The 27,798-nt window shown below is 43.9% G+C and overlaps 1 protein-coding gene across 9 annotated transcripts; it reads left to right on the top strand.

Annotated features, from left to right (window-relative positions):
* Positions 1 to 311: 311 nt before the first annotated feature.
* On the top strand, positions 312 to 27,735 carry ZNF606 (zinc finger protein 606). 9 transcript variants are annotated; one of them, XM_045440194.1, is made up of 8 exons: positions 312 to 799; positions 968 to 1,310; positions 1,888 to 1,994; positions 3,523 to 3,579; positions 4,115 to 4,203; positions 13,244 to 13,370; positions 13,847 to 13,942; positions 27,152 to 27,735. In XM_045440194.1, exons 3-8 carry the CDS (start codon positions 1,964 to 1,966, stop codon positions 27,406 to 27,408), a joined length of 657 nt encoding a protein of 218 aa, XP_045296150.1. In that variant the 5' UTR covers positions 312 to 799; positions 968 to 1,310; positions 1,888 to 1,963; the 3' UTR covers positions 27,409 to 27,735. The 9 variants fall into 9 exon arrangements, with proteins under 9 accessions (XP_045296150.1, XP_045296151.1, XP_045296152.1 ...); XM_045440195.1 differs by having other exon boundaries at positions 27,183 to 27,735; XM_045440196.1 differs by having other exon boundaries at positions 313 to 799; positions 27,295 to 27,735.
* The last annotated feature ends 63 nt before the right edge of the window (positions 27,736 to 27,798 follow it).

Consider the following 27,798-nt stretch of genomic DNA (forward strand, 5'->3'; position numbering starts at 1 on the left):
TCTGGGACGCGTTAAACGATCAGACTTCACAGGTGAGCCGCCATTTCACAGACGGGCAAACTGAGGCTCGCGGGGCGGCGATCTACCCAAGCCTTTCCAAGATGGGCAGCGGCGGCGGGGAGGGCCGTCTAGGCACCGGACAGTATCGTCGGCTCGCCGGCGGCTGTGATACTAGCCGCCGAGGTAAGCCCCAGGCGCAGCGGTGGCCGGACTCACGGCGGAGTTGCTCGGAGTACGTGCCATGGCGACGCTTCCGGACCAACCGGAAGCCCACTGCCCAGAACTACAACTCCCGGCAGTCCGCGCGACGCGTCCTGGTCGACGCTGGGGGAGCGGCCGCCATTGTCCGTCGCCGAGGTGAGGCGGTCGCCCAGGCGGTGGGGTCGCCGCCGTTGCCGCCGTGGGAGTCAGGAGGTTGGGAGAACAAGCGCGAAGACGCGGCGCCTGCAGTCGGGGCCGGCGCGGATCCCGCGCCTGCCCCTTCCGCGTCGGCTTCGCGCCCCTGTTTCCCTTGGTTCTGCGACCCTCCCGCCTCCCGCCTCTGGGCTCGCGGCCGCGCTGGGCCGGCTGGGCGGGCCCCGGTGAGCCCTGCACGTCGGGCCTGGCGCTGGGTAGCAGCCGTCGGCTCAGCGCGCCTTTGTCTGCCCCGCCGCGCGTGAAGATCCTAAGCGTACCGCCAGGCCGAACCTTGGAGCGGAACAAAAGCCCGAAGCGAAGCGGCGAAGCGGCGAAGCGACCCCAAGCTTGCTAAGTCGCTTGCCTCGAGCGGCGGGGACCGGCCCGCAGGGGTGGGAACCAGGTAAGGCCGGCCGCGAACCAGGTAAGGCCGGCCGCTCGCGGGTGCGGGCTCCCGAGCATCGCCTCCGCCTCCGGTGGTGCATAAGAGATCGGGCGGGAGGCCAGGCAGCAGGTGATGCGGCGCCTCTGAGGCCGTTAAAGGGAATAATAAACACCTTTCTTTCCCCAGCGGGTGTTTCTCGTCCGCGCGGGTTCAGCTAAGGCGCCCAGGGACGACGGCGACCGTGGGAGGGGGACAATCCCCGATTCTCTTCACCGTGCAGTGACGGCGGACTTGGTTAGGTTGCAAACAGCGGTGCGGAATCGTTTGCCTACTTTGAGTTTTGGCGCAGATCCCGGTGTTCCTGGGGCCAGCAGGCGTCCTGGTGCTTTATACTCACTCCCAGGAATCCGCAGAGCTCTGACAGTTGGCCCTCGTACCCTCGAGAGGTCTCGGGACTTGCACAAAGACTTGGAACCGACGGACTTTGTGGTCTGGGCTCCACGTCAGGAAACGGACAGACTTGGGCCCGGTAGGTCTTGCCGGTTGAGTTCTTGTTTCCCTCCTCCCTTCCTCCCTTTTAGATAAAGGTTGCATAACAGAAAATCATTTTAGAGTACAGTTCAGTGGTTTTTGTTGTATATTCATAAAGTTGTGCAATAATAACTACTATCTAACAGAACATTTTCATCACCTCCTATAAGAAACCACCCGCACCATTAAGTGGTCACTCCGCATTTCTCCCTCCCCGCCCAGCTCTTGGCAACCATGGATTTCTTGGGGGGGGGGGGGGGCGGGGTGCAGGTAGATTTTACAGTAGTTTTTGTCAAATCAACCAAAAAGTAACCTCGAGGTTGTCACTGACTGTCTCTTAGCAACCACTGACAAATTTATACCCTCTCATTCTGGAGTGTGGTCTTTTTTTCAGCTTATTCAAGTCACTCTTCATTTATGTCCTGGAAGTCTGTTGTTTTTGACACGTAAATTCTGTTTTCTTACAACGCTCCCTACAAGTCTTTTGTTGCTTCCTTGGATGGGCTGTGTTCTTTGTTCCCACTGGCTCTTCTGTGACAAAGGACCAGTTTTGTCTTTTCCATTTTTGTCATTAGGTTGGTATTGCAGTTGTCTGTGAATCACCTGAATCCAGTGCTTTTGGCCAGGCACCTGGTGGCTTGATCCTGTGGGATGGCAGCTGTCAATCCGTGGGCCTCCTGGGGTAAGTCCCAATTCTGTGTCTTCCGGGCCTCCTCAGTGGTGAACCTGCTGCAGCCAGGGGTCAGAGCTAGGGAGGGACTGAGAGTTTTGGGGGATCGGAGGGAGTCTCTCTGTCTTGGTATAGAATTAGAACCGAGTGAGATGAAAAAAAAAAAGACAACTTGGTTGTTGGTGAAAAAGGAAAGTGGTTAGTGTAAAAGACAGTGTTATTTTGTATATCTATAGTCTTAAGATGTGTTAGTGGTTCTAAGAGATTTTCGACTGATTTGTGGGATTGCTTAGAAGACAGACATAAATACAGTCAGAATTTCTCTATCATTGCCATATTTTTTTTTTTTTTTTAATTTTTTTTTTCAACGTTTATTTATTTTTGGGACAGAGAGAAACAGAGCATGAACGGGGGAGGGGCAGAGAGAGAGGGAGACACAGAATCGGAAACAGGCTCCAGGCTCTGAGCCATCAGCCCAGAGCCCGACGCGGGGCTCGAACTCACGGACCGCGAGATCGTGACCTGGCTGAAGTCGGACGCTTAACCGACTGCGCCACCCAGGCGCCCCTCATTGCCATATTTTTTACCTTTAGTGTTGTTTCTCATTTATGTAGCAGTGGCATGTAATTTAAGAACAATGTTAAATAGCGTGGTGTCAGTGATGTGTTATCTTTAAGTGAGGTTTCATGTATTTATCACTAAAGACATCAAGGGAGTATCTTACTAAGATTATTATTTTTATTTTATATATTTTTTAATTATTTGTTTTTTCATGTTTATTCATTTTTGAGAGAGAGAGACACACACACAGTGCCAGCGAGGAAGGGGCAGAGAGAGAGGGAGACACAGAATCCAAAGCAGGCTCCAGGCTCTGAGCTGTCAGCTCAGAGCCGAATGCAGGGCTCCAACCCACTAATGGTGAGATCATGACCTGAGTGGTCAGATGCTTAACTGACTGAGCCACCCAGGCGCCCCTCTACTTAGATTATTTTTAAAATTGGGTAACCTTAAACATTTTATCAGATACCTCTTCAGCCATTCAAGTGATTCTATTCTTGTATTATTATTATTATTTTTATTTTTATTATTAAAAAAAATTTTTTTAATGTTTATTTTTGAGAGAGAGCATGAGCAGGGGAGGGGCAGAGAGAGAGGGAGACACAGAATCCTAAGCAGGCCCAGGCTCTGAGCCGTCACTACAGAGCCAAACGCAGGGCTTGAACTCAAGAGCAGTGAGATCATTCTCTGAGCCAAAGTTGGACACTCAACCGACTGAGCCACCCAGATGCCGCCAAGTGATTCTATTCTTGATTCTTCTTGGCTATATCATGTCAGATTTTTGGGTAGTGACTTACCTGTGTATTTCTAGTATAAATCTAGCTTGTTATGTTGGATTTTGTTACATGCCTTGGGCTCTGTTTATGGAACTTCGTTACACGCATTAGCGAGACAGATCTGCTTTTCTATTTTGTTGCCTTTAGTCACTGGGATTGTTGTCACAGTGGCTTTTCTTTACTTGTCCCAACCTGATCTGGTGCAGGTGTCCTTACGGACCAGTCCTGGGGAATGGCGACTGTTGACCCGTGGACCTCCTGGGGTGAGTCAAAAGCCTGTGTCCCCATTGGCCATGTTTGCTGCTGTGTCATGCTTCTTCCAGCAGTGACCTGCTGTGGCCAGGGATTGGAGCTGGGGAGCCAGGTGGGGATATAGGGCAGGGGGGGTTCTGGTCCAGGTCTCTCTGTGCAGAGCGGGAACAGGGACGGATCAGAACATTCCATTGGGTGATAGAGTGATGGTGACACCTCCAGGAGAAGGGTGCATGAGAATAAGTGTGTGGCCATTTACAGCTCGGGCCCAGAAAGGATGTGAACTGGTACTACTTCTCAGAGATGGTGCTTCTGAGCAAAGGGGGCCAGTGCATGACTCATGTTTAGGAACATTACTTCTCTTCCCGGAGCCCCATTTCCTTCATCTATAAAATGAGGAGTCTCTTTCTTTGCCCAATGGACACGGCTAGGAACTAGCTCTCCCTCAGCACACTCCCTGCCCCCGCCATCACCCCGACCAGGAAGGACTCGTCGACATACTTCCGGTGGGGAGAGCTGCCTCCGTGACTTTGTTTTCCTCCCCAGCTCTGTGTCCTCAGGACTCTGCCTGGCCTGTGGAAGAGAGCCCCAAGGAGGAGAGGAGGGTCCCTGGGCTCCCGACAGCCCAGGTCCAGGTGAGTCAGGCATCTGCTTTTTCCTGAAGGGCTGTCCTGTACCCTGGGGTGTCCAGGTTATCCCCCACCATCCTAGTCTTTGTGTTCTTAAGTTTATAGCAGCTGGACTTTGCCTAAAGAAAGAGTCGGCCAGAAGTTGATTGCTTTCAAAGCACTGACAGGGAGAATTCAAACAGTTTTCTGTGACTTGGAACCACATTATCGACCAACCTGTTCACAGAACTGAGCCCCGGCAATGCCGTGTGTTGTTTTGGTGGACGAGGGGCAGCCCCTTTGGCCGGCAGCAGCCCCCTTTTCTCCTCCCACCTTACCTCGTGTATTCAGTGCCATATTGGGTTGATGCTGTCCTGTGAGCTCCGTGCTTGCTGGGCAGAGAACACGGATAAGTCCAAGCCCTGGTCCCGAGGAATTCTCAGTCCCCTTTCCCAAGGTGGTTCAGTCAGCTACTGAGGCCTCATGGCCTGCTGGTGCCACACCTGTGGTTCAGGACATGGGCCTGAGATGCTTAGGGAGGCCCCAAGCCTTGGAGAGGCTGAGCCCAACTAAGGCCTCGAGAAGTGGGAGACAGTCTGCATAAAGTCACTGGGGCACAGAGCAGCTGGAGTCCTTCCGCTGTGGGGAGGGACGCTGCCCGGGAGACATGATGCACTTGGACCAAGAGGTTAAGGGGGCTGCAGGGGCCTGGCCTTTTGTGACCCTGCCCGTGTGTGTCGGGTGAGGGTGGAGGCACCGCATGACCGGCATCTGGGTGAAGGATGACCCTAGTTAGAATTGAGGATGCAGAGGCCAGGATGAACCTAACCAGGCCCTGAATGCCTACTGTGGAGCCAGGGCTCCATTCTGGTGGTAATAAAGAGCTTCCTAAGTGCAGTGAGCACTTAGGCCATTGTCTAAAATGTGGCTGGAAGGGTGTCCCTGGCAGGAATGTGGGGGGAACTGGGTCGTGGGAAGCAGGCTGGCATTTCAGGTGTCAGTGTGGCCAGGGCCTGGGAGCAAGACCTTAAGAGGTGTAAGGGAGTTGATGCAGGGTAACTTTGAGACCATTAGCATGTGAGGATGGGTCCTGAGAGGCATATGACAGGAGACATGATATGGAAGAGGTGGCAGGAAATAGGATAGCGGAGTTGATGATACTGGAAAGATGTCCACTCCTTTTTCTCCTGCCCAGCCTCTTCATTAGAGACACCCATTTAAGAAAAACCAATTGTTTTAATGACTTTATTAAAATATTCAAGTACCATAAAAGCGTATAGTTCTGTGGGTTTTTGTATATTCACAGAATTATGCAACTATTACCAACCAGTATCTATTTCTGGTTCTGCTTCTAGAACATTTTTCATCCCCAAAAGAAATTCTATACCCATTAGCAGTCACTCCCTGTTCCTACCACCTTCGACCCCTGGCAACGACTCATGTACTTTCTTTATGTGTTTGTCTCTCCTGGACATTTCACATAAAGGGAATCATATGATATATGACCTTTTGCGTTTGGTTTCTATCACTTAGCATATTTTTAAGGATCATTTATGTTGCAGTACGTATCAGTATTTTATTTATTTATATGATTCAGAGGCAGCCATTTTTAACTTACTGTTTTTGGTTCCTTAGGGTTGTCTCCATATTTCTAAATGAGATTTTCATCCTGATTCATGAAATTTACATTTACTATTGGCTCCCTACTATGAAAAATGAAGAAAAATAGTTTTGTTACCATATTTAGGTTTTATTTGCTAAGTTTAAATACTGGATCAAACAAATGTAAGGTACTGAGGTATAAAATTATTAATAATGTCTCTACGTAACTTAATGCCTCCCCCCCAAATTAAAAATATGTGATGAAATTTCCCATGGTTTCAAAGCTGACTGGTGAAGTGCATCGCAAGTATGCTGTCCTCACGTGGCAGCACGGCTGTCCCGGGGAGCAGAGGGCCTGAACCACGTGGTGCAGAGTGGTGGTTGTCTGGCATCAGAACTCGGGCAGCTTTGATGTTCACGGCTGATATGTTATATAGTCATTTTTAGATTCTGTAAAAGAATTGGCAATGAGGCAAGGCTGAAAGATGGGCCCTGAATCAGTCGCTTGGGAACAAAAGTTAGTTGTAATAAAATGCTGTGAAGAAGTCTTAATAACCACTGGGCTGCACCCTGCTGTTAATTTATGTGAGGGTTCCTGAGAATTATTAGGGTTAATGCTGAGAAAATAAAATGGAGAATTAAAATAACAACACCCTCCAGTGTCTGAAGAGTTGTGATTTCTGAGAACATGCTCCTGGCCCCTCCCCACACTCACTTCAAATTTTTCCCTGTGGGAGATTCAAGACTTGAATCCTGTGAGTTTTGTACTAAGCGAGGTCTTCAGGAACACTAACGAGAGCCCCATGTCCCTCCGCTGTTCCCTCCAAGTTAAATACTGAAATAAAGCATTCATCTGGTGAAAACATCAAATGCTGTCATCCCTTGTTATCTGAATAGTCCATTTTGGAGAACATGTTGCATAGCAAAGTTTCAACTAGTGGGAGTCCAGATCCCATTATTTTGAAGAATAGGGAAAATGATGATACCCCATTTAAAAAACTCCAGGGGCGCCTGGGTGGCGCAGTCGGTTAAGCGTCCGACTTCAGCCAGGTCACGATCTCGCGGTCCGTGAGTTCGAGCCCCGCGTCGGGCTCTGGGCTGATGGCTCAGAGCCTGGAGCCTGTTTCCGATTCTGTGTCTCCCTCTCTCTCTGCCCCTCCCCCGTTCATGCTCTGTCTCTCTCTGTCCCAAAAAGTAAATAAACATTGAAAAAAAAAAAAAATTAAAAAAAAAAAACTCCAGCCAGCCTCCTCAGATATGGAAACTCTCCAACCTGTCTGTAACAATTCGCCGATGATTTGTGCATGATAAGTGTGCACATAAATAACAGTAATACTCTGTTCCCATCCCTGGCTGGTCTGAGGATGTGCACGTAGTTGTTTTCCTTCTCTGCAAAAAACTTACCTGAAAATACTAATGAAATTCTGAAGTTGCCAAAGAACCCATCTGAATTTCCCCAGATTTCGTGAATGGGCCAGCTGTCCATGATATAATGCAGGAACTGATTTTACATCTTCTCTCGGCACCCTTACATCTTCTCTCAAACCTTCCCATGATGTAGATGTACGGCCGGGTTCCGTAAAGTGCCGTCGAGAGCCCTGGTAAGCGCTCATACGTATGAACAAAGTGAAATTGCAAGAATGACTACAGGAAATTTAGGTGGGACATTTGCGAGTCACCCTGGCAGATGTTTGTAAAGTGCAACCTCACGTAAGGGTAACCTGGGAATGGAACGGCTCGCTCCTTCCTGTGCTAGCTTCTAGGGTCCCTCTTCTCCACGGTGGTGAGACTGGGTGCCTGACCTCCATCTGCTCTTTCTGTTTCACTTCTAGTCTTGGTTTTGCATTTTCTTTTTTTTTTTTTAATTTGTTTTTAATGTTTATTTATTTTTGAGACAATGGGAGAGACAGAGTGCAAGCAGTGGAGGGGCAGACAGGGAGACACAGAATCTGAAGCGGGCTCCAGGCTCTGAGCTGTCAGCCCAGAGCCTGACGTGGGGCTCGAGCTCACGAACCATGAGATCATGAATGACCTGAGCCGAAGTCGGACGCTTAACCGACTGAGCCATTCAGGTGCCCCTGGTTTTGCCTTTTCTGCCTCTTCAAGGCCTCCATGAAGTGTGGACCCCAACATGGGGACATACTCAGCTGGGCATCTTTTTTTCTTCCCCTTTGGCAGCACGTGAGTTCCTTCCCCTTTGATAACATCTACAAATCTGGAAATATTTCTTTTTACTTATTCAAAGTTTTATTTTGCCAAATCCCATAAGTACAGAAAAGTATGGAAAGTAATCAAATTGGTTTCCATTACTCAGAATGAAGTTATTAATGTTTTGTAATATTTGCTTAGTTTTCCCCAGTCACATTCTCTTCCCATGTTTACCCAGAATAACTGCTTACGGTGTATACACAGCTAATCAATTGTCTTACTCATATGTAGATAATAAGCTATTTATATAGACATCACATAGATGGTAGTCTAATTCTTTTTAAGTTTTTTTTTCCCTAAGTCATCTCTATACCCCAGTGTGGGGCTCAAACTCCCAACCCCGAGATCAAGAGTTGCATGCTTTTCCTACCGGTAGCTTTTCTATACCTTTCTTTGCTTATTCAAGGTCAACTTTGAGATCCATCCATGTGATAAGTTCATTCCTTTTGCCCTCTGTTCATCCCTTTTATGGATGGGTGTAGAAGCCCCCCCCCCCCATTTTTATTCCTTGAAAAGCTGTGTGGACCTTCTTGTAATATCATTTTGTGCATACATCTAAATGTTTATCTAGACATACCCCTCAAAGCAGAAGTATGCTGAGTTTTAGGGTGCACGTTTGCAGTATGACCAGCGCTGCCCCGTGGCTCTTGGAAAGGGCCTCCTTTCGTTCTCACCGCCATGGAAGAGAGCCTGTCTCCCTGCATCTCTGCTGCTGAGTGGCAGTGTCGGGTCTTTTAATTTTTGCATAGCTCAAGACCAAAATGGTAGATTGTATAGTAGATTCAATGGTAGATTGCTTGATTGCTAGCAAGGTTGTGTATCTTTACATATTGTTACTGGTCATCTGGATTTCTTCTCTCTCTGTCTCTCTCCCACTCCTACCTCTGTGTAGACTCTGACCTGTTGATACGTAGGCATTTTATATGCATTCTGGATCCTGGTTCTTTGCCATGTATGAATTGTCTTCTCCCAGTCTGTAGCTTGTCTTAACTTTGTGGTGTTCTTTGTCAGTCCCATGTTTCCCGTATCTGTATTTGTTTATAGCTAGTGTTTTTGTTTCTTGTTTAAAGAAGTCACATATTAAAAAAATTCTGTTCCTTTAGGTTGTTTCTGAGGTCTTCTCTTACATGGTGGGCCTCCTGAAGCAACTGCTGTGTGTTCACATTTAGTAAATTCTTGTTCTTTCAGAGCCCCTCTTGTGTCATCCTGTTTTATACTGAAATCCCTCCAATCAGAGAATTGGGATTGCAGTTCATTGAAAGTAGGATTGTAGATACTGCCAGTATTCTGTGTACTTTTGGCTTCTGCGTTTGGTCTCCCCGCCTGTGCTGCACACGTTCCTTGCGTATCCAGGGCTCTTGTGGTCTCCTGTGCTTACCAGGGAAGAGCTGTGAGGCTGTGTTTGAGTGTTCTGCTTTCCTGTGGCTGAGCAGGTTTGGTTCCTGATTGGCCTTCCTGTGTGTGTGTCTGTCTGTCTGTCTCCCTCCCTCCCAACGAATCTCACTCTAAGCTCCATGGACCTGCTTGGGCCAGGATCCTCGGGTTGGTTGTGTTTCCGGGCATGCAGCTGGCTGTCAGGCCACAGACCTCCTACCCCACGTTGTTGAGGTTTCAACTCTGGGGTTGTTGGTCACCCGAGCAGCTGGAGAACCTCATGCACTCCTGTGTCTGAGCAGGGTCAAGGCAGTGTTACCCGAGGGTAAGTGCAGGGCATTTGGTGGTGGTGCTGCCCACAGGTGGCTGGTTGGGAGCTGGGATAGCTAGCGAAGCTGTCCTGAGTACGGACTTGCCTTGTCACCTGTTTTCAGCCTGCCTCTCACTCCTGACTTAACAATTGTTTAAGCTCAGAGCCCCAAGCCTCTCCTGGGAACCTCTAGCCCTTCTAATGTGTGGGGGCTGGGATTCCCTCTGCTTTGCTTCCTTGGTCTGCTACTCTTTCATCTGTTCCCCATCTTGCAGGAACGTGTGGAACAACATGTGCCAATGGCCTCCTCTTTTCACGGGCTGGGATGTTTCTCTTTCTCAAACTTTATTTAGGAGATATTTAAACCCTAAAGTGGAATCTGGACCTTGTGTTAGTTCCTGTTAGCATTGTAACAAATTACTACAAACTTAATGTCTTAGAATAATATGAATTTACTGTCTTGTTCTAGAGCTCAGAAGTTTAAAATGGGTTTGTAGGCTCTTGGCAGTCAGCCAGTTCTGTGTTCTCATTGATACCACTTCTTTGACATACTGTTATGTCTTCTCTCTCCCCTTCAGATGTCAATAAATAGCAACATTTTTCAAAGACAAGAAAAAAAAATGGGTCTGTAAGGCTGTGTTCCTTCTGGAGGCTACAGGGGAGAATCTGCTTCCTTGCTTTTCCCAGCTTCTGGAGGTTACCCTAATTTCTTGTCCTGTGGTCCCCACCCTCCATCTTCAGGATGCCTTGATCCAACATCATGTCTCCTTTTACTCAGACCCTCCTCCCTCCTCCTTGTGATTACATTGAGCCCACCTAGATGATCCAAGATAATCTCCCCAAATCAGTATCCTTAATGTAATCACATTTCTGCAGAGCCCCTTTAACATAATGGTTCTAGGTTCTGGGATTTAGGATGTTGCCATGTCTTGGTGAGGGGTGTTATTACAAACACCCACGTTCAATAACTTCAACCGTCAGCTTTTAGCTTTGTGCCTTTTTCTCTATCCTGACACAAAAACTGGAATATTTTAAAGCAAATTTCAGATATTCTATCATTTTGCTTATCAACACTTCTGTGTAATTTCTAAGAGATAACATCCTTTTTAGAAAATAATAACTTTATCAATACCTTTTTCACACCCAACAAAATTAACGACAGTAAGTCCCTGTTATTAGTTAATACCCGGCAATGTTCAGTTTTTTCCAATTGTCCCCAAAATATGTTGTACGTTTGGTTCAAATCAGGATCCAAGCGAGGACCACACACTGTGTGCTTAATATGCTGAAGAACCAGGTCACTTTCTTGTTGGTTGCCTGATTTTGCCCTCTTGATGACATTGGGTGAGTTCCTCCATCCCTTTGCCTTCCATAAGCTGATAATTGGACTAGAGGGATGAGTAGATTCAGGTCCCATATTTTTGGTGAGAGTACACCATAGGAGGTGCTGGGTCCTTCCTACTCTGTTGCGTTAGTGGGTACAGGACGTCTGATTGTCCCATTTTCGGAAGATGTGATGGATTAGTCAGGCTAACTATAGCCGCCTCTCCATTATTCTTCATGTTATTCAGACGTGTTCAGTGTCTGCCTTCCATGTGTGATGTAGCAGTTCCTGATGATCATTGCCAATGTCGACTACTTGATTAAAGGTTGCAGAATCGCTCCCTGCAGTGTCTGTTAGATGTAGTTCTTTTATTCCTTAGGTGCGTATAGGGATTCCATTGGGGTCTTGGGAGGGGTGGGAGGTTAACTTGTGACTCAGTTCACCAGCTTAACAGCTGCTCGGGTGTGGGTTTGAAGCTTAAGTGTAGCTGAACTGAAGCCATCAAGTAGATGCCACCCTCTGGAGGAGTTAGGTGGCATGAGGGAGCACACCAAGAGCACCCTGGTGAGAAAGCATGGCCTCCCAGCTGCGTGTGACTGGGTGTGATTGCTCTGTGAAAGTACACTGAGCTTATTATTTCAGCTCACTTGGGCTTTGTGCACTTCACTGTCCGAATGTTACACTTATAATAAGAAGTTTGTATTACTTAAAAACATAGAAGCATCACCCAGCAAGGAAACTGAGGCCCTAGGCAGATGTGTAGAAGAAAGCCAAAGTATTGGCTTGATGAGTCCAAGGTTAGGGATAGTTGCACTAGGAAGTTTTGCTCTGCAGTTTTAAGTGCTTTTCAGAGTAAGGGAATTACTGCAGCAGAATCAGTTCTGTGTTTTAAGCTAAGCATTGTTTGGTGGAGGGGGAGCAGTTGGGATCGACAGAGTAAAAGTTGTTACCTTGAAGACCAGCCATGAGGGTGAACCTGATCAGAGATACCGAGCTCAATTTGTGAGCCTTGACCAGCAGGGACAGAAAAGAAGGGCGTGAGAAAGGCTGTATGGGGGAAGCAGTAACATAGCGGGCCATGAAGGCGTGGGGAGAAGTTCACAGGAGGCTCAGTGTGGAAATTCGCTGACACGGAGGTGGACCAGAAAGCTGGCTTCCAGATGGAGGGGAGGACCTAGAAGCTATCAGGCCTGTGGGAATTGTAGTATACCACCCCTGATGGACAGCTCACTCCACCACCACCACAAGGGAAAGCACGCTCCCACTCCACCCTGGAAGTGCCCAGATAACTGAAGCTCACACTGAGTGCTTAAGAGCACTGTGAGCCGAGCAATGCATTCGTTGCAAAAGGTTATAATCATCTTCCCCTCTATGTTTTTAGTGAGCATTCCTGGTTCTATTTTTCCTAAAAACATCAGTTGGAACATTTTAAAACTCAAGGTTTTTTTTTCTTTAAATTTTTAATGTTTATTTATTTTTGAGGGAGACCGTGTGAGCAGGGAAGGGGCAGAGAGAGAAGGAGATAATCTGAAGCAGGCTCCAGGCTCTGAGCTGTCAGCACAGAGCTGGATGCGGTGCTGGAACTCACGGACCGTGAGATCATGACCTGAGCCGAAGTCGGACGTTTAACCGACTGAGCCACCCAGGTGTCCCAAAACTCAAGGGTTTTTTGACAGCAACCGTACCTGATTCTCTGGCTTGGGCTGCTCTGCTCAGAGCTATCATACTCTTAGCTCCCGTCCTTGGGACAGAGATGATCTGGGAATGGAAACCTCCATATAGTCCCTAGGAAGACAGTCTGTGAATATTTAATATCATCCTTCCAGGTACTAGATCCACATGTTGAGCAAAGACTCCAACCTGTTTAGCCTGCAGGCAGTGCTTGTAGTCTGTTTCCTCCCTGGTCCTGGACTTGAGTATCTTTATCTCCAGAGGAGGGGGCCACTGGCCTGGTGGGAGTCCTGTCCATACCAGCCAGTATTACTAGAACTGGGTAAGAGCCTTAAGAGAGGCCTATTCATTTTTGTTGTGGTTATCATGGGCCTAGATACCTAATTTCCTAAGAGTATCCCAAATAGGGGGCCCTTAGGTGGCTCCCAGTGAGACCTGACAAATCAGTTATAGTACTGAACATACCCAGGATAATTCTATATCCTGTCTCCTCCCCAGTGTGGTCAGCCTCACTCCATCCCCAGAAAACATTAGAGGATGTGGCTGCAGGCTGAGGAGGAACATCTGTGCTCTTTTAGGAACCAGTGACTTTCAAGGACGTGGCTGTGGACTTCACCCAAGAGGAGTGGGGGCAGTTGGACCCTATTCAGAGGACCCTGTACCGTGACGTGATGCTGGAGACCTATGGGCATCTGCTCTCTGTGGGTAAGGTGGTGCTGCCTGAGTAAATGAAGGTGTTTCCATGCAATACCTTCTGGTTCTCTGTGTTTAAGAGCTCACAGGCTGTAACTATTGGTAATATATGTTAACTAGATTTAGTGTTATGATAATAACACTAAATGATAATTTCACAATGTATACAAATATTGAAACACGTACACCTGAAACTGATATAGTGTTCTGTGTCAATTACATCTCAGTTTTAAAAATTAGCAACGCATAACACCACCACTGACCAATAACACTCAATAAATAAAATAAAAAATAAATAAATAAAAAAGAGCTCATGGGGGTCTCAAAATGGCTGAGATGATCTTGAGCCCTCCTGAGGTTCAAGAACAAAATTCCTAATGCTTATAAAACATAAAGTATGCTTATTCTGCCCAAATGATAAGTCAGGGAAGAACAGGCAAGGACATTTTCAAGGCTACACAAGTCTGTGTTTTTTCCTCCATGTGTAGGGAATCAGATTGCCAAGCCGGAGGTCATCTCTCTGTTGGAGCAAGGAGAAGAACCATGGTCAGTGGAACAAGCATATCCTCAAAGCACTTGTCCAGGTGAGGGCAGGTGGGAGCAAGGAACTTTCCTCCAAGCCCTCCTTGTTTGAGAAAGGGGCTGAGGCCATGAGGAGTTACCTTCCTCAGAGACATTCACAATTTCCTCCAAGGAGCTGTATCCCATGTATTGACTTTTTTTGTAGCTGTTGATTCAGAGCAAAGGTGGCCACCCTATTAACAAGGTAGCAGATTGTATGAGCTGCAGTTTCCCTTCCTCTCCATCCATTCTCCTGATGCCTCTCATATTCTCTGCTGCCCCTTTCTCTGAGATAATTTCTCACTCACTTACCTGCTTTTTAGTGTGTTCATTTCCTTTTGTGAAAGACTCATAGCCAGGAGCCACAGACTCTTTTTTTTTTTAAGGGTTTTATATAGGTAATGTATTCACATGGTTCAAAAAATTCAGAGCTACATAGAACGTGTGAGCTGAAAAATCTCACTTATTTTTGCTGCTGTTATCCACATTATTTTACCCCACCTTCCCACAGGGCACGTACACACAGGTAACCACTTTTCTTTTATTATAAATGTTTCAGCTATTTTCTTAGTGGTTTCCCTATATATATATATATTACATTTATATATATATATATTATATTTTAATTTATAGTAATGTACTTTGGTTAATGCCATTAATTTTGGTAGCATACAAATTAATAATTTATAGAATTCTGAGGAAATTGATTCTGACAGTTTTTGGTTGCTTTTATGGAATGGTGAAATTTCAGAGGCCCTATTTTGCCATTTTTACTGACATCTTGCCCCAGATAATCAGTTTTAATAATTTCTATTATATGTTTCCAGAGTTTCCTTACACAGCTAAAAGCATATAGAGATATGGTTATTTTCACCTTTCTAAAAGTAGATTATAATCTATTCTGTTGTGTATCTTGCTGTTTTTAATTTAATAATGTACAACAGCCTGTTCTTGAGTTGTGAAGGTGGCTATCTTCCCATCCATTCTAATGAAGTAGGCTTTTTGGAGTCTCATCAGTTGCCCCCATTCATATCTGAAACCTTCCATCAAGGGCTCTGAATTCCAGGAGCTTTAACTCTCCTACTCTTGGTGCTGACCATTCTGAGTTACTATCCTGAACCACCGTCCTGAGGTTTGGTTCCACCACCTCCATTCTTAAACTTCTACTGTCTTGCAAATCACCTCAGCCAACTCTGTGATCCTGCTAGAACCGGGAAGCTCATCTCTTCCTTCTAAATTATGTTTCCTCCTCTTTTTGATGCATATCGCTGGTACCAGCCTCCTGTGAGTCCTCCAAGCTGGAAATTGAGAAGTCTTACCTTCCTTTTCTTCTCCAAGATGTAATGGTTCTTCTAGCTCCTGAGATTTTCTGCCTCTGAAATGTTAGTTGTGTGTCACTCAGCTTCTACCAACATCACCCTCAGGTCCCTTACCAAATTCCAGCTCAAGTTAATGAATAAATTTTTACTTACTATTAGCTACCTCAGGTGTTTTTTCTTGATCTACCTCCCTGAAATCTTCTATTATGAGCTCTCTGTCAGTAAATCTGCAATGATTCGAGTAGCCTTTTAAATAACTCTGACTAGATTTCAAGACCATCCATTTTTTTCTGTTATTTTTCTCATTTTGTCACTAGCTCGTGCTGTGCAGGAGCAGTATGTCTATATTCAAGTAAAGGCTGAAGGCTGAGCTCATGTCATTTCTCTTGTGCAAAACCTTCCTAGATTGTTTCTGTTGAGTACTAATCTCTGATCTCCTTTCCTAGCCTCCCACCCGCCCAGCAACTGCATCCCCTCAGGCTCAGTGATATACTGTGTGTATTGTTGACAACTGTTTAGTATGTCCTCTCATCACATAGGTTCTAACTCCCAGGTTAGATGATACTTTGTTGTCCTGTCTCTGGTTCTGGATACTCAGACTACAAGTACCAACTATAAAGTAGGACAAGAATTGTTCATTTGCTCAGCTACCATTTCTTAAAGTTTCTACTGGAAGGATTCAAAATCTATGTGAAGATTGATCATTCCCTAACTTCTAGGAGCTAAGCTTGAAATTAGTAATAAATGTCACATCTTGAGCAAAGTAGGGCCCCTGTTGTAATGGAGTTGGATAGTAAAAGGAAGAAAATGGTGTATAGTGAAGACAGAAGAAAAACCTAGAGAAAGTGGACAAGAGTCTGTGTCGAATAAGGTATCTGTGGCTTAGACCCTGCGGTAGGGTAAATAATGACACCCCCTTTCTCCCAAAGGATGTCCACATCTTAAACTTGTGAATATGGTACTTCGTATGGCAAAGGGGCTTCTCAGATCTGAATAAATTTTGAGATGGAGGGATTATCTTGTATTATCTGAATGACCATGGTAATTGCAAGGTCCTTGTAAGAGCGAGGCAGGAGTGTCTGAGACACAAAGAGGAGATGTGGTGACAGAAACAGAGGATGAAGTGTTATGCTCTGCAGATGGAGGAAGGAGCTATAAGCCAAAGAATGCAGGCAGCTTCTAAAAGCAGGAGAAGGCCACGCTGTAGATTCTGCCCTAGAGGGAGGCTCCCCTGATTGTAGCCCAGTAAAAGCCATTTTGGACTTCTGACTTCCAAAGCTGTAAGGTAATAAGATTGTGTGATTTTAAGCTGCTGCATGTGTGGTAATTTGTTATAGCAGCAGTAGGAAACTCAGACAGACCCCTTCAGTTGTTGGAGGACTGTTACCTCAGCAGTGATGGTGGATAGCTTTCATATGTTGAACTTGCCAGACATTTCACTGGATTCACAATCTCGCGAAGATATTGGAAACATCCTCTGTGGATAGTATAGAGCCAGTATGTATGAATGTATGTGCGTGTGTGTGTGTTTATATATACATAGATTTTTTAAAATTTTATTTGTAAGTAATCTCTACACCCAACGTGGGGCTTGAATTCACAACCCCAGGATCAAGAGTTGCACGCTCTACTGACTGAGCCAGCCAGGTGCCCGGAGCCACAATTTAAATACAGATTATATCAGGCTATAACTCCTGTGTCTTCATCATAATGTGTTGGCTTTCAAGTCTGTCTTGTGTGCCATTGCTTTGCAAATCATTCTGTAGTTAGAAGGGTTGTAACTGTAGGAGTGTTCTTAAACTATGGCGATTTGTGGGCTGACGAATTTTGTGTCAGTGACTGAATGGAATATGAAACAATGCGACAGCATATTATCATAGATAAGATCCTTGCTTGAAGCTTCTGTTGGTGATACTTTCTCTTAACGCCAGTCCCTCCTTTTTGGGGGGCAGGTGTCAAAATAGGGAAGGAGTCAGGATATTAAAACACAGAAGTGAATTAGGACACTTTCATCATTTAAACATAAGTTAAAGGCCTGGTTGCTTGTTTATCTTGTAAGCAAGTTATTTCTTATTTTTTCACCTTAATAATATTCACTGGGTCCCTTTGTCAGGGATCCCCCAGGCCACCCTTGTGTTCAGTGATTTCACTGAACAGGACTCAAAAGTCATTGTACTTTTGTAATGGTGTATGACAGTGAAAGGATACAAAGCAATGCAGAGGGAGAAGGCACACGAATAGAAGTCTGGAGGAAACCAAGTGCAAGCTTTCAGTAGTCCTTTTCCAGTGGAGTTGCAGAGGACACACACGTTTAATTCCTTCAGCAGTGAGTTGTGACAACACATATGACATGTCATCTACTAGGAAAGCTGGCCAGAGCCTAGGAGTCCAGGGTGTTTATTGGAGATTTGAATACACGGTGCCTGTGTAACTGACTGCAACCACTGAAGCTCCAGACCCCCAGAAGGAAAGCAGATGTTCACCATAAATGACCATGAATGTCATTTGTACACACTATCTAGAGAGATACTACACAGTGTGCTTCAAGGCCTCAAGCATGCAAAACACTCTTAGACCATTCCAGGACCTCGATTCCTTTACCATACACCTTTATCCTGGTCTTTTTTTCTATGGGAAAATGCCCCTAAATGGTTGTTATTGGTATCCAGTATACACTTATGCTGGTTCACATACTTTTTTTTTTCACTATTCTCCTCTTCCCTGTTATGATCTTTGTGTTACAAATCTATTTGAAAACAAGGTCACACCTGCCTTTTCAATAATATGGACAATAAATCTCACTTTTCCCACTCTGTTCTCGGAAATTTTTTCTCTGTGCTCTCATGGCTTTTTTTTCTGATTATTTCAGAGTGGATGAGAAATCTTGAAAGCAAAGCATTGATCCCAACACAAAGCATTTTTGAGGAAGAACAATCCCATAGCATGAAGCTGGAAAGATACATATGGGATGATCCTTGGTTCTCCAGGTTAGAAGTCTTGGGATGTAAAGACCAGTTGGAAATGTATCACATGAACCAGAGTACAGCTATGAGGCAAATGGTCTTCATGCAAAAGCAAGTACTATCTCAAAGAGGTTCAGAATTCTGTGAACTTGGAGCAGAGTGTAGCCAGAGCTTAAACTTTGTTCCATCTCAGAGAGTTTCTCAAATAGAACATTTCTATAAGCCTGATACAAATGCTGAAAGCTGGCGGTGTAACTCAGCCATAATGTATGCAGATAAGATTACCTGTGGAAATCATGATTATGACAAAACTTTCTACCAGTCCATACAACCTAGTCAGCCTGAAAGGATGCAAACTGGAGATAATCTTCTTAAATGTACTGATGCTGTGAAATCTTTCAATCATATACTACATTTTGGTGATCATAAGGGAATGCATACAGGAGAAAAACTCTATGAATATAAGGAATGCCATCAAATCTTTAACCAGAGCCCATCATTTAATGAACACCCACGACTTCATATTGGAGAAAACCAGTATGATTACAAAGAATATGAGAATATCTTTTATTTTTCATCATTTATGGAGCGTCAAAAAATTGGTACTGTAGAGAAAGCATATAAATACAATGAATGGGAGAAAGTCTTTGGGTATGACTCATTCCTTACTCAACATACAAGCACATACACCTCAGAGAAACCCTATGAATATAATGAATGTGGAACATCTTTCATCTGGAGCTCTTACCTTATCCAGCATAAGAAAACTCATACTGGAGAGAAACCCTATGAATGTGATAAATGTGGAAAAGTATTTAGGAATCGTTCAGCCCTTACTAAACATGAACGGACTCACACTGGAATAAAGCCCTATGAATGTAATAAATGTGGAAAAGCCTTCAGCTGGAATTCTCATCTTATTGTACATAAGAGAATTCATACAGGAGAGAAACCTTATGTATGTAATGAATGTGGGAAATCTTTCAACTGGAACTCCCATCTTATTGGACATCAGAGAACTCATACCGGAGAGAAACCCTTTGAATGTACTGAATGTGGGAAATCTTTCAGCTGGAGCTCCCATCTTATTGCCCACATGAGAATGCATACTGGAGAGAAGCCCTTTAAATGTGATGAATGTGAAAAAGCTTTCAGGGATTACTCAGCTCTTAGTAAACACGAAAGAACTCACTCTGGAGCAAAACCATATAAATGTACTGAATGTGGAAAATCCTTCAGCTGGAGCTCCCATCTTATTGCCCATCAGAGAACTCACACAGGAGAGAAACCCTATAACTGTCAGGAATGTGGCAAAGCATTCAGAGAACGCTCAGCCCTCACTAAACATGAAATAATTCATTCTGGAATCAAGCCTTATGAATGTAATAAATGTGGGAAGTCCTGCAGCCAGATGGCTCACCTTGTTAGACATCAAAGGACTCATACTGGAGAAAAGCCCTATGAGTGTAATAAATGTGGAAAATCCTTCAGTCAGAGCTGTCACCTTGTTGCTCATCGGAGAATTCACACTGGTGAGAAACCCTATAAATGTAATCAATGTGAAAGATCTTTTAACTGTAGCTCTCACCTTATTGCACACCGGAGAACTCATACTGGAGAGAAACCATATAGATGTAATGAATGTGGGAAAGCATTTAATGAGAGTTCTTCCCTTATTGTACATCTAAGAAACCATACTGGAGAAAAACCCTACAAATGTAATCATTGTGAGAAAGCTTTCTGTAAGAATTCTTCTCTCATTATTCATCAGAGAATGCATAGTGGAGAGAAACGCTTTATATGCAATGACTGTGGAAAAGCCTTTAGTGGTCACTCAGCCCTACTTCAGCATCAGAGAAATCATAGTGAAGAGAAACTGTGAATTGAATTGATAAGAGATTTTTCTTTTATTGTACATTTGGTAACACATTGAAAAAAAACCCTATAAATATAATCAAGAGGGCAAATTGTTTAGTAAGAATTCAGAAAGACTTCTTTTTATTATTTGGTAGAAAATATCTCCTTAGAAGAAACCTATGAATGAAAAGAATAGAACAAAGCTTTCAGCAGTTATGTAGCCTTTATTTAACATCAGAGAATTACAGTGAAGAAACCTCAAATCCCCTCATGGTCCTACTTGATTCCTACCAGGAATCCTACTTGAGGAACATGAATGTAGGGAATAAGACTTCTTTCAGTAAGAGATCTCAACTGAGGTCTGAATTTGTGGATCGCAGTGCATTGTTAAGGGGAACCTTATTCTAGGAAAAGTTTTTTAACTGAAAGTACACTGTTTTGCATCAAGCTGGAATAATGGATAGGAAGCTTTATAATAACATCTTGTGCATAATTATGGAAATACAGATTTTGCTGTTACAAAGGGAGAATGTGGGTGCCGTTTAAGGAACACAATATGAAATACTAAATCTGAATTTAAGAAAAAAAATTAGTATTGAATGGGATATTTACTGTCGATCAAGATTAACCTTAGAAAAGATTAGTAAATGATTTTACTAATGGTGGAAAGATTATTACCTAGAAGTATGAGACTGATGTTGTTAGAACAAAAGTTGACAGTTTATGACCCATTGTGTCAGTGTCCATGGTTTACTCATGATTGCATTGTTGGACAATTCACTTGTAATCTGTTTTAGGCAATCACTGTAAGTTACAGTTGTGGACACTGCATCGATATACACAATGTTAGGGAATGAAAAGGACACAAAATTGTATATACGTATCTATTATAACATCTAAAAAAATGTATACGGATAAGGACTGGAAGGATCCATGGAGAAATTAACCTTGTTAATTTAAGATTTTTTAAAAAGTTTTATAAACACAGCACGTATGTGCTAGGCTTTGTTTTAAATGCTTTCAAATATTAACTTGTTCAATCTCCTTAACTCTATGAGATAGGTACTATTATTATCCCAGTTTTACAAATGGAGAAACTCGTGCAGAGTGTTGAGAAACCTACCTAAGGATACACAGCTATTAAGGAATGGAACCAAGATTGTTTGGCTCTAGAGTCATGTTTTTAAATACCATGTTATGCTGCCTCTCCAGTGATTTTTTTTTCCCCTAAATTTTTCTTTTGTTCAGTTTTCTATAGTAGATAACTTGATAATAAAAACCGAGAAATTCCTAAACAGTGAGAAATAAAGTTACCTGGCTCTCTGACCTGAATGATTTCTGGTAACATGAGAGCTAAGCTGCCTTTGGAATATGAAGTCTGGATTGGACAGTCAGAATCACTGCCATTTTCTAGGACTTGGGTTCCCTAAGATTTCACCACCCACAATACTGAGCATTACAGCACAACAGTGACTGGAACACAAATCGGAGGTTTGGGCAATGCTGAGGAATGCCTCTTGATGGGGTTAGAATGGCCCTTGTGGGGCAGAGAGCAAGAGACACTACAGCACATGGGAGCATTGTTTCTCAAGGTCTCTCTCAAATTCAGTGTTTATGCTTGCTTTATCTTCTCTTGATGAGAAGATTGCTTGATAGTAGGGGCACTTCAGAAGGGAAGGAAGCTCACCAATTCATCAGAGTGAGGAAGTCTCTCTGAGTGCTCCTAGGGGAAAGGAGGCAGGATGGATAAGCAGATTTAGGTGGCTTCTCTCCTGTTCACAGATATTTCCTCTATTTCCCTAAAGTAGGACTATAATTACGGGCCAGGAATCCTTGGATAGGCTTCAAGGACATTGGTTAGAAATCCAGGATACAAAAGGTTCATCTAGTTCTTACAGGGTCCATGACTCCCCATTGGTTGAGAAACAGTGACCTACTGGTGTGGGAGGGTGTGTGTTCTGTAGCTGGAACTCACATAGGTATGTAACATCTGATTCCTTACCTTTCAGGGCTTAGTGCATAGTGGTCACCCAATAAATGTTGCAGGAGTAAATTAACTGAATGCATTTCTCATGTGATTTCTGCAAATACCTTTAGAATAGAATTAGCAATATTATCTCTGTAAGAGAAAGTAATATGTGTCAAGTAATACTGTGAATATATGGGTAGAGTATTCTAATACCCAGTGTAATACACTTTGAGCAAACCGAGATTCTTTGATTTAGCGACTCCAAAGAATCTCATAATTCATATACAATATTACACAAGCATCCTGACAAGTCACTCTATATTACGCAGCTTAATATCTTTTAAAAAAGTTTTTCTAAAAGTGCCTTTTGTGGCCCAGCCCATATCACAAGTCAAGAGAAAGTCCCAGACTTGTGCTTCCTCCTGGAAGGATCCCTACATCTCTATCATCTATCACACAGCCTTATATGCACAGTGTGTCTTGGATGTTCAGGACTCCCACACCCCTTCACTTCCCTTACTCCAACCCTCTAACCTATGTATGGCTTAGTTCATTGCCTTTTTTTTTTTTTTTTTTTTTTTTTAACCCCATGTTCAACTCCCCAACTCTGGAACCTTCTGCTGGGTCCAGCTGGAACTCATTTCATCATGAGCTCTTCCTTGAAACCTTCCTGCTGTGACTGAAGCTTGAGTCTCCCCTATGCACAGTGTCTCTTATGATGGCTTCAAGGGGTGGCTCCTTTCTCCTTCCCTCCACCCCCCACTTTTCTCATTTGCAGCCTCTAGATTGTTCCTCCCTTCTCTCTAAAACTCACCTCTGACTCTTGGGACATGAGACCATCACACTTGCTTCCCTTCATTCCAGTCATCTATTATGAGTCACTCATCCACATATCAAAGAATTCGGCACCTGCCTTACTGCATCTAGAACCATTCCATTATCCATCTGGATGATCTTTCCATGTCCTGACCTCACAGGACCCCTCTGCTTATGGTTTTGTCAACCACTTGCCACAGTCAGTCGCTCCCATGGTCATCCCTAGGACCATTCCATTACTAGTGACTGGAACCCCTCCACCATCTGTTTCCTAAGCTGCTTGGCTATTTAGTATCAAAATTCCAACAATTCCTTGACTTGACCTTCCCCCAGGCTCACTGCCAGCAGATGACTTTGCTTCCCGCTTACCTGAGAACAGAAGGAATCGGTAGAAGCCTTCCATAACATCTACCCATTGTCCACAGTGTCTGCGCTGTCCCACAGGGACCTACATACAAACTGGCTGGGTTGACTCCAGAGCCTATCTCGAGGGCATTGCTCTAGCAAGTTTGCCTTATCTCCTGTATCATCACGTTTTGCCTATGTACTAGATTATTCCCACCAATATGTAAACATACTTAAAAAAAAAAAAAAACTCTCGATAACACATTCCCTTCTAGCTCCTGCATAATTTCTCTGCTTCATTATAGAAAGCAAAATTTTTCAAGAGTTGTCTGTTTTGCTGTCTCCACTTCTTTTCCATTCTTGAAACCTCTCCAAACCTACCTCACTGCCAGATGTCCTCCACATTGCTAAACCTAGTAGTCAATTCTGTTTTTTACTTCCTTGAAATACCAGCAGCATTATAGATCATGGATCATTACCTCCTTGAAGCATGTTTTTCACATGGCTTTCAGGACTTTACACCTGATTCTGGCCTTCATTTCAGGCCCCCTTAGCTGTTTCCTCCCCCACTTCCCTTACCTCTTACTGTCAGGGTGCCCCATTTCCTGTTTACATCCCTGAAGTTCTCATCCAGTCTTGAGGCTTCAAACACCACTGTTATGCTGAGGACTTTCCTTTTAGGGCTACAGTTTGATGAGTGTTGAAAAATGTCTACACCCTTGTTACTATCACTACAATCAAGACTATATTTTCCGTTTCCCAAAAAGTTCCTTTATGTCTCTTTAGTTAATCCCCATCACACCCCACTGCCCCAACCTCTGGGCAACACCTATCTGCTCTGCCACTACATACTAAGATTGTCTTTTAGAGTTTCATATAAATAGAATCACACGGTATTTTATTCATATACTACTTTTACTATGTGGACACTTTTGGGATCACGTGTTTTCTCCACATAATGTTTTTTTGTCTGTTTTTGAGGTTCATCCATGTTGTAGCTCGTATCAGTAGTTTACTCCTTTTTTTTTTTTTTTGCTGAGTAGCATTCCATTCTGTGAATGTGCTACCATTACTTATCCTCTTCACCTGCTGATGAGCATAAAGTTGTTTCCGTTTGTTGGCTATTGTAAATATAGCTGATACAGACATTCTACCACAGGGCTTTTGTGTGTGTAAGTTTGCATTTATCTTGGGTAAAAACCTAGGAGTGGAGCGGCTGGGTTCGAAGTATATGCATAACTTCCTAAGACACCCTCTGTGGGCTTTTAGTCTGATGTCTTTAATCTGTTTTACATTCTGGGAAATGTCTTTTTTTGTGATATTATCCATTTTTTTTTTTTAAAGAATAAGAAGTACTTCGTGCTCTCTCTCTGCTTTTCAAAAATGAATAAATGTTAAAAAAAAAAAAAGAGGGGGCGGTGCACCTGGGTGGCTCAGTTGGTTAAGCATCCAACTTCAGCTCAGGTCACGATCTCCTGGTCTGTGAGTTCAAGCCCCGCGTTGGGCTCTGTGCTGACAGCTCAGAGCCTGGAGCCTGCTTCTGTTTCTGTGTCTCCCTCTCTCTATGCCCCTCCCCCATTCACGCTCTGTCTCCCTCTGCCTTTCAAAAAATGAATAAACGTTAAAAGACATTTTTTTTAAAAAGAATAAGAACCACAAGGGGGTGCTTGAGTGGCTCAGTTGGTTGAGCATCCGACTTCAGCTCAGGTCATGATCTCATAGTTCGTGAGTTTGAACCCTGTATCGGGCTCTGTGCTGATGGCTCGGAGCCTGCTTCAGATTCTGTGTCTCCCTCTCTCTCTACCCCTCCCCTGCTCATGCTCTGTCTCTCTCTGTCTCAAAAATAAATAAAAACATTAAAAAAAATAAGAACCACAAAACATTATTGCACAAGGAGGATACAAGCATAAGGAGCATTACAAGAGATAAAAAGGTCAGTTTTTAGAAGTCTGTGATATGCTTAAATCTGAGACCAACGAATAAAGGCTTACTTTTGTTCCAGTGACAAATGGTAACAGAATGATGGTAGTGAGGCTTGTACAAGGATTGGTAAATATAGAAAACAAGGAACAAGTCAGGCCAGTCTATAGGTTTAAGGCTCTTTGTGCCTGGATTTCTGTTAAACCTCCTTGATTATGACTCTTTTAGCCACATAGCATATAGTGGGCTTGGTTTTTCTGAACTTCCGCTGTTAGTTTTATACATCCTTGACAGTTATGTACAGGCACAGTTGGTTATACGCATTCACCTTGCTAATCTACCAGGGTGCTCTGCTCACCAGCTCTAGCCCACTTCTTTGGAAAGCAATCAGGTATTCCCAAATTCCTCTTCTCATTCTATGCCTCTAAATTTCCTTTCTGAGCTTTTTAACATTTATTTCCCTCTCGTGTATTTTCCTTGTTTACCAGGGAGTAACTGCCTCCCTTCTTTGCATTGATGACTAAAAGAAGAAGAAAAAAGAACTAAGAGGTAATAAATCATCCCAGGGGTAGTCAGAGTCGACAAATGTTACAGTTCCTTCTAAGATCAAATTCCTGTGTTTCCGATTTTATCTTGAGTAGCTTTGCATATAAGCAGTGTTATGTCTGTAGTAAAAACAAGGTAAATTATGACAGTAACTGTACTGTTATTGTTATTAGCACAAACAAAAATATACAAATTTAGAATTTTATATGTCATAATATAGTAAAGGAATTTTGAATTTTTTTTTTTTAACGTTTATTTTTGAGACAGAGAGAGACAGAGCATGAATGGGGGAGGGTCACAGAGAGAGGGAGACACAGAATCTGAAACAGGCTCCAGGCTCTGAGCTGTCAGCACAGAGCCTGACGCGGGGCTTGAACCCACGGACCATGAGATCGTGACCTGAACCGAAGTCGGACGCTTAACTGACCGAGCCACCCAGGCGCCCCTGTAGTAAAGGAATTTTGAATGAGATGTTCTAGGACCAGTGCTAAATACTTTATGGAAATTTATCTTATTTAAAAAAAAAAAAAATTTTTTTTTTTTCAACGTTTATTTATTTTTGGGACAGAGAGAGACAGAGCACGAACGGGGGAGGGGCAGAGAGAGGGAGACACAGAATCGGAAACAGGCTCCAGGCTCTGAGCCATCAGCCCAGAGCCCGACGCGGGGCTCGAACTCACGGACCGCAAGATCGTGACCTGGCTGAAGTCGGACGCCTAACCGACTGCGCCACCCAGGCGCCCCTTATCTTATTTTTAATATTTCATCCTTTCCATTTAAAAAGTTTCTCTTTTATGACTCTGATTATTCAAATGTTAGCACACCTGTGTCTGTTGTCCATATTTCTTAGCCTTTCTTTTATGTTCTCTAATTCCTTTTCCTTTCTTTTTTTCTTTTGTCTGGACATTTTCTCAATTTGCTCTTCCAGTTTGCTAAGTTTATTTTTCAGCTGTCCATTTTGCTATTTATTGCCTCTACTGTGTCTTCATTTCAACTATTGTTTTACATACCTAATATTTATACTTGGTTCTTTTTTATGTGTCATTATTCTTTCTTATTGTTAATACCATGCTTTACTCCTTAAATGCATTTAATAGACTAATTTAAAATTTTGTTCCATCTGTTCTAATATATCTGTTTCTGATGGATTCTGTAATCCAATGTTTGTTTTCTCTTGAAATTGTTATGCTCTGAAAATTGCTTATTACTTGGGCCAGTGAGTGTATATCTTTTGGGATCACTGGCTATTTTATCAATTGTTACGCATACATGTGATGGGATCAGATCCTGGTACCTATAAACCCCACTGAGTTCAGGGTTAGAGACAGTGGGTCCTGGGAGGGGAGGTTGAGGCCTCAGAAAGCTAGTCAATGATTCCTCCTCCCATGAGATAACTCCTTGGAATGTGATTCACCATCCCAGAGCTTTGAGGAGGCAGGATGGAGAAACACTTGCCTGAGGTGATGTGTTCTGTGCCTGTTTCTCTGCTGCTCACAGGCTACTGCCTTGCCTTGATTCCACTCCTCAGGAAGTCTGGACCAGAAGTTGGGTTACAGCAGCTGTGGGCACACTGTTCTAAGGCAAAGGAAGAGAAGAAACAAGCGCAAACTCCAGAAGTTCCTTTTGTTTTTTTATTACAGCTGAGCTATACCGTCTCCTGCTCCAGCCAGCCAGCCCAGCATACTAGTTCAAATCAGGTACCAACCCAAGTCTTTCTAGCAGTTTCTGATATTCCCAGATCTTTTGCCTCTTAGGTTATACCTGGGTTTATCTCAGGTAGGTGTCTGTGGTTGAATTGGCTTGTATGAACCAAAACTGGAATCTCTGTTGTGAATCTTCTTTGAGTACATTGTCTCAACCTGAGGTCTTGAGACCACGTCCCATTACAGCTCCCCTTATTCTCTCAACTTCTCCGTAGGAGCAGCACACAGCACAGGCAAGTCCAAGGCCAAGAGGTTCTATTTAAAATGGCAGATCCCTTGGGACGCCTGAGTGGCTCAGTTGGTTGAGTGTCCAACTTTGGCTCAGGTCATGATCTCAAGGTTTGTAGGTTCCAGCCTGTGTTGGGCTTTGTGCTAACAGCACAGGGCCTGCTGCTTCGGGTTCTCTGTCTCCTTCTTTCTGCCCATCCCCTCCACTCTCTC

Source organism: Leopardus geoffroyi, chromosome E2 (genome assembly GCF_018350155.1).
Source record: "Leopardus geoffroyi isolate Oge1 chromosome E2, O.geoffroyi_Oge1_pat1.0, whole genome shotgun sequence".
In the NCBI taxonomy this organism is placed as follows: domain Eukaryota; kingdom Metazoa; phylum Chordata; class Mammalia; order Carnivora; family Felidae; genus Leopardus; species Leopardus geoffroyi.

Excerpts from the sequence above, each read along its gene's own strand:
- ZNF606 (XM_045440188.1), top strand. The coding sequence starts at position 1,964 with ATGGCAGCTGTCAATCCGTGGGCCTCCTGGG. Across the intron at positions 1,995-3,522 it reads CAATCCGTGGGCCTCCTGGG|GTGTCCTTACGGACCAGTCC; the intron begins GTAAGTCCCAAT and ends GATCTGGTGCAG. Across the intron at positions 13,943-18,107 it reads TCCTCAAAGCACTTGTCCAG|AGTGGATGAGAAATCTTGAA; the intron begins GTGAGGGCAGGT and ends TGATTATTTCAG.